The sequence below is a fragment of the Dipteris shenzhenensis genome, chromosome 15, assembly GCF_047967505.1.
Source record: "Dipteris shenzhenensis isolate YYH24624 ecotype China chromosome 15, Dip_SZ_1.0, whole genome shotgun sequence".
Lineage (NCBI taxonomy): Eukaryota > Viridiplantae > Streptophyta > Polypodiopsida > Gleicheniales > Dipteridaceae > Dipteris > Dipteris shenzhenensis.
In genome coordinates this window covers 11,566,322-11,568,382 of record NC_141610.1, presented here as the reverse complement: position 1 = coordinate 11,568,382, position 2,061 = coordinate 11,566,322, and the positions used below count along the sequence as shown (strand labels likewise).

The 2,061-nt window shown below is 45.9% G+C and overlaps 1 protein-coding gene across 1 annotated transcript; it reads left to right on the top strand.

Moving 5' to 3' along the window:
* The first annotated feature begins 631 nt into the window (after window positions 1–631).
* Window positions 632–1,505, top strand: LOC147893359 (uncharacterized). The gene is made up of 2 exons (XM_087385718.1): window positions 632–950; window positions 1,241–1,505. The coding sequence occupies exons 1-2, from the start codon at window positions 694–696 to the stop codon at window positions 1,503–1,505; spliced, it is 522 nt and encodes a 173-aa protein (XP_087241844.1). The 5' UTR covers window positions 632–693.
* The last annotated feature ends 556 nt before the right edge of the window (window positions 1,506–2,061 follow it).

The window sequence follows — 2,061 nt, the reverse complement described above, 5'->3', positions numbered from 1 at the left end:
CATGTGATGAAATAGGGGATGTGAGAGGCGAGGCGCGTGTGGATCGATATTAAAGGGGAGGTCCAGAGAATTTCGGAGGGATGGCGGAGTGAAGGCTCGCCGTCATCATAGGAGAGCGCTGCGGTATTATGTTCGTGACTGGACGGGATGGACTGGAGCATCATATATGTGTTGTGGAGGTATCCCTGCGTCAAGAAGTTTGCGAAATGAAGGGTAAGAGGGTCGCTAAGGGCGCGTGGTGAACTCTGCCTAGGATGACGAGGATGGAGATGGGACGCTCGGTTGCGGCACTGTTGATCGTCCAAGTGAAACGTAAGTGAAAGTTGTTTTTGTGTTGTTTGATTGTTACAATCTAATGTGGTTTGTGATGGTGTTGCAGGGAAGACAAGGAAACGAGGGAGGCCTCCGAAGAAAGGCTCGAAGAGAACCGGCGTTGCAAAGCTTCTGGAGTTGAGTGTGACAGTGGGAGTTGGAGGCGCTGACGTGGATGTTGACTGATTGCTTCCTAAGGTGCAACGGTTTTTGGAAGAGGCGTGCGAGTTTGGTCTTTGTGGTGTCAAAAGGGGAGGTGCCTTGTATCATCTACATTTCCAGATGATCGTTCGCATAATAGCACGGAGTATTCAGAGCGTCAATAGGCTAATCTAGAAGTATCTGGGTTGGGATGGCGATCGTCCAGCTGGAGGTTTAATTATGTGTCGTGCTCTGAAGCAGAAGAACCTTCATACCTATCAAGGTATGTTAGGTTACCGTCTGAAGGATTTGGGCCAGCCTCATCTTAAGAGGGTGTGCAAGGGAGTAACGCGAGATGACATGCAAGCTGGCATTATACGTAGTACGGGGCGGACGAGATATGAAGAATCACGTGTGTCTGACGTGTGCGAACGTTTTCGATCGTGCCTTCATGTTCTGGAAATTCAAGCTTCGATGCAGATATGCTGCCGTACTCAGTAAGTGCCTCCTCAAGATGCTGCAATCCGGGACCTATTACCCTTCTGCCTCCTGGGTAATTCCCTATCAGGGGAAAGGAGTGGATCCACGTAGAGCAAAGCCATGATCTCTCCCTGCTCGATTACTCCTCACGACATAACGATATTTTTTTTTCCGTTGATGGCGCAGTAAGCCGGCCCAATGGAAACATGCATATCAAAGGGTTGATAGATGCGCGTCCCCGTTATTTTGGTTTCGGATGTATGGCTGATGGAAAACAAAACGGAAGTGATGATGTTTTGCTGTGCAGTGAATGCCCAATGGCGGACAGTCGTGAGAGCACTAGATCAGTGCGGAAGCATATTTCGGATAAGGAGAACAATGCACCAGAGCTATCAGCTGAAGGTTTAATTGCAGTGAGCGTTGAGAGTTGTCGAGCTTCCGTGCAGCATAGACCTGGGAAAGAGCCTACTACTACTCCGGATGACCCGCAGTCCAGTAGCTCCGGTGTACCACGTTTTCCTTCGTATTTGCCTCTGGTAACTAGAGGGAGTAATGGAATACATGTCAACTGAATAGCGTGGCTATGAATATGTCGGTGTTCAGCGTCAAGGCTTTTGAGCCATGTTGACTGAAATAATGTGATGAATGGATGTTATCCCTATGCAGCGGATTATGTAATAGCTTATCTATATATGAATGAAAGGTTTTGATTTTTGGATGCGCATAGAGATTTAGAGTGCAAAATTACGTTCTTAATAGTAAAAGTAGTTTGTTGATTCGATGCGCCATCGGAACGTTACAGATATTAGTAGAGATTTAGAGTGCAAAATTACGTCCTTAATAGTAAAAGTAGTTTGTTGATTCGATGCGCCATCGGAAAGTTACAAATTTTAGGAATTTTAGAGACCCATTAGGCTGACATTGCAGCTAGAGCTTCACATCTATTGGGCTTGAAAAGAGAAGGGTAGCAACCAAAGACTTTTCTCTAGGACATGGATCGAAATATTTAACATGCGCAAATAGTATTAAGAAAGCTCAAGTTAGACCTAAGTGTCATGTAAATCCACATAGAAGGAAAGTCGAACTCTTCAATGAAGGGAAATTTAGAGGCCTCTAACAATTTAGAGG

What these genes read in the sequence shown, in the direction of transcription:
- LOC147893359 (XM_087385718.1), top strand. Translation starts at nt 694, where the DNA reads ATGTGTCGTGCTCTGAAGCAGAAGAACCTTCATACCTATCAAGGTATG. An exon ending in CAGATATGCTGCCGTACTCA is followed by an intron (nt 951 to 1,240) that starts GTAAGTGCCTCC and finishes TTTGCTGTGCAG; the next exon opens with TGAATGCCCAATGGCGGACA.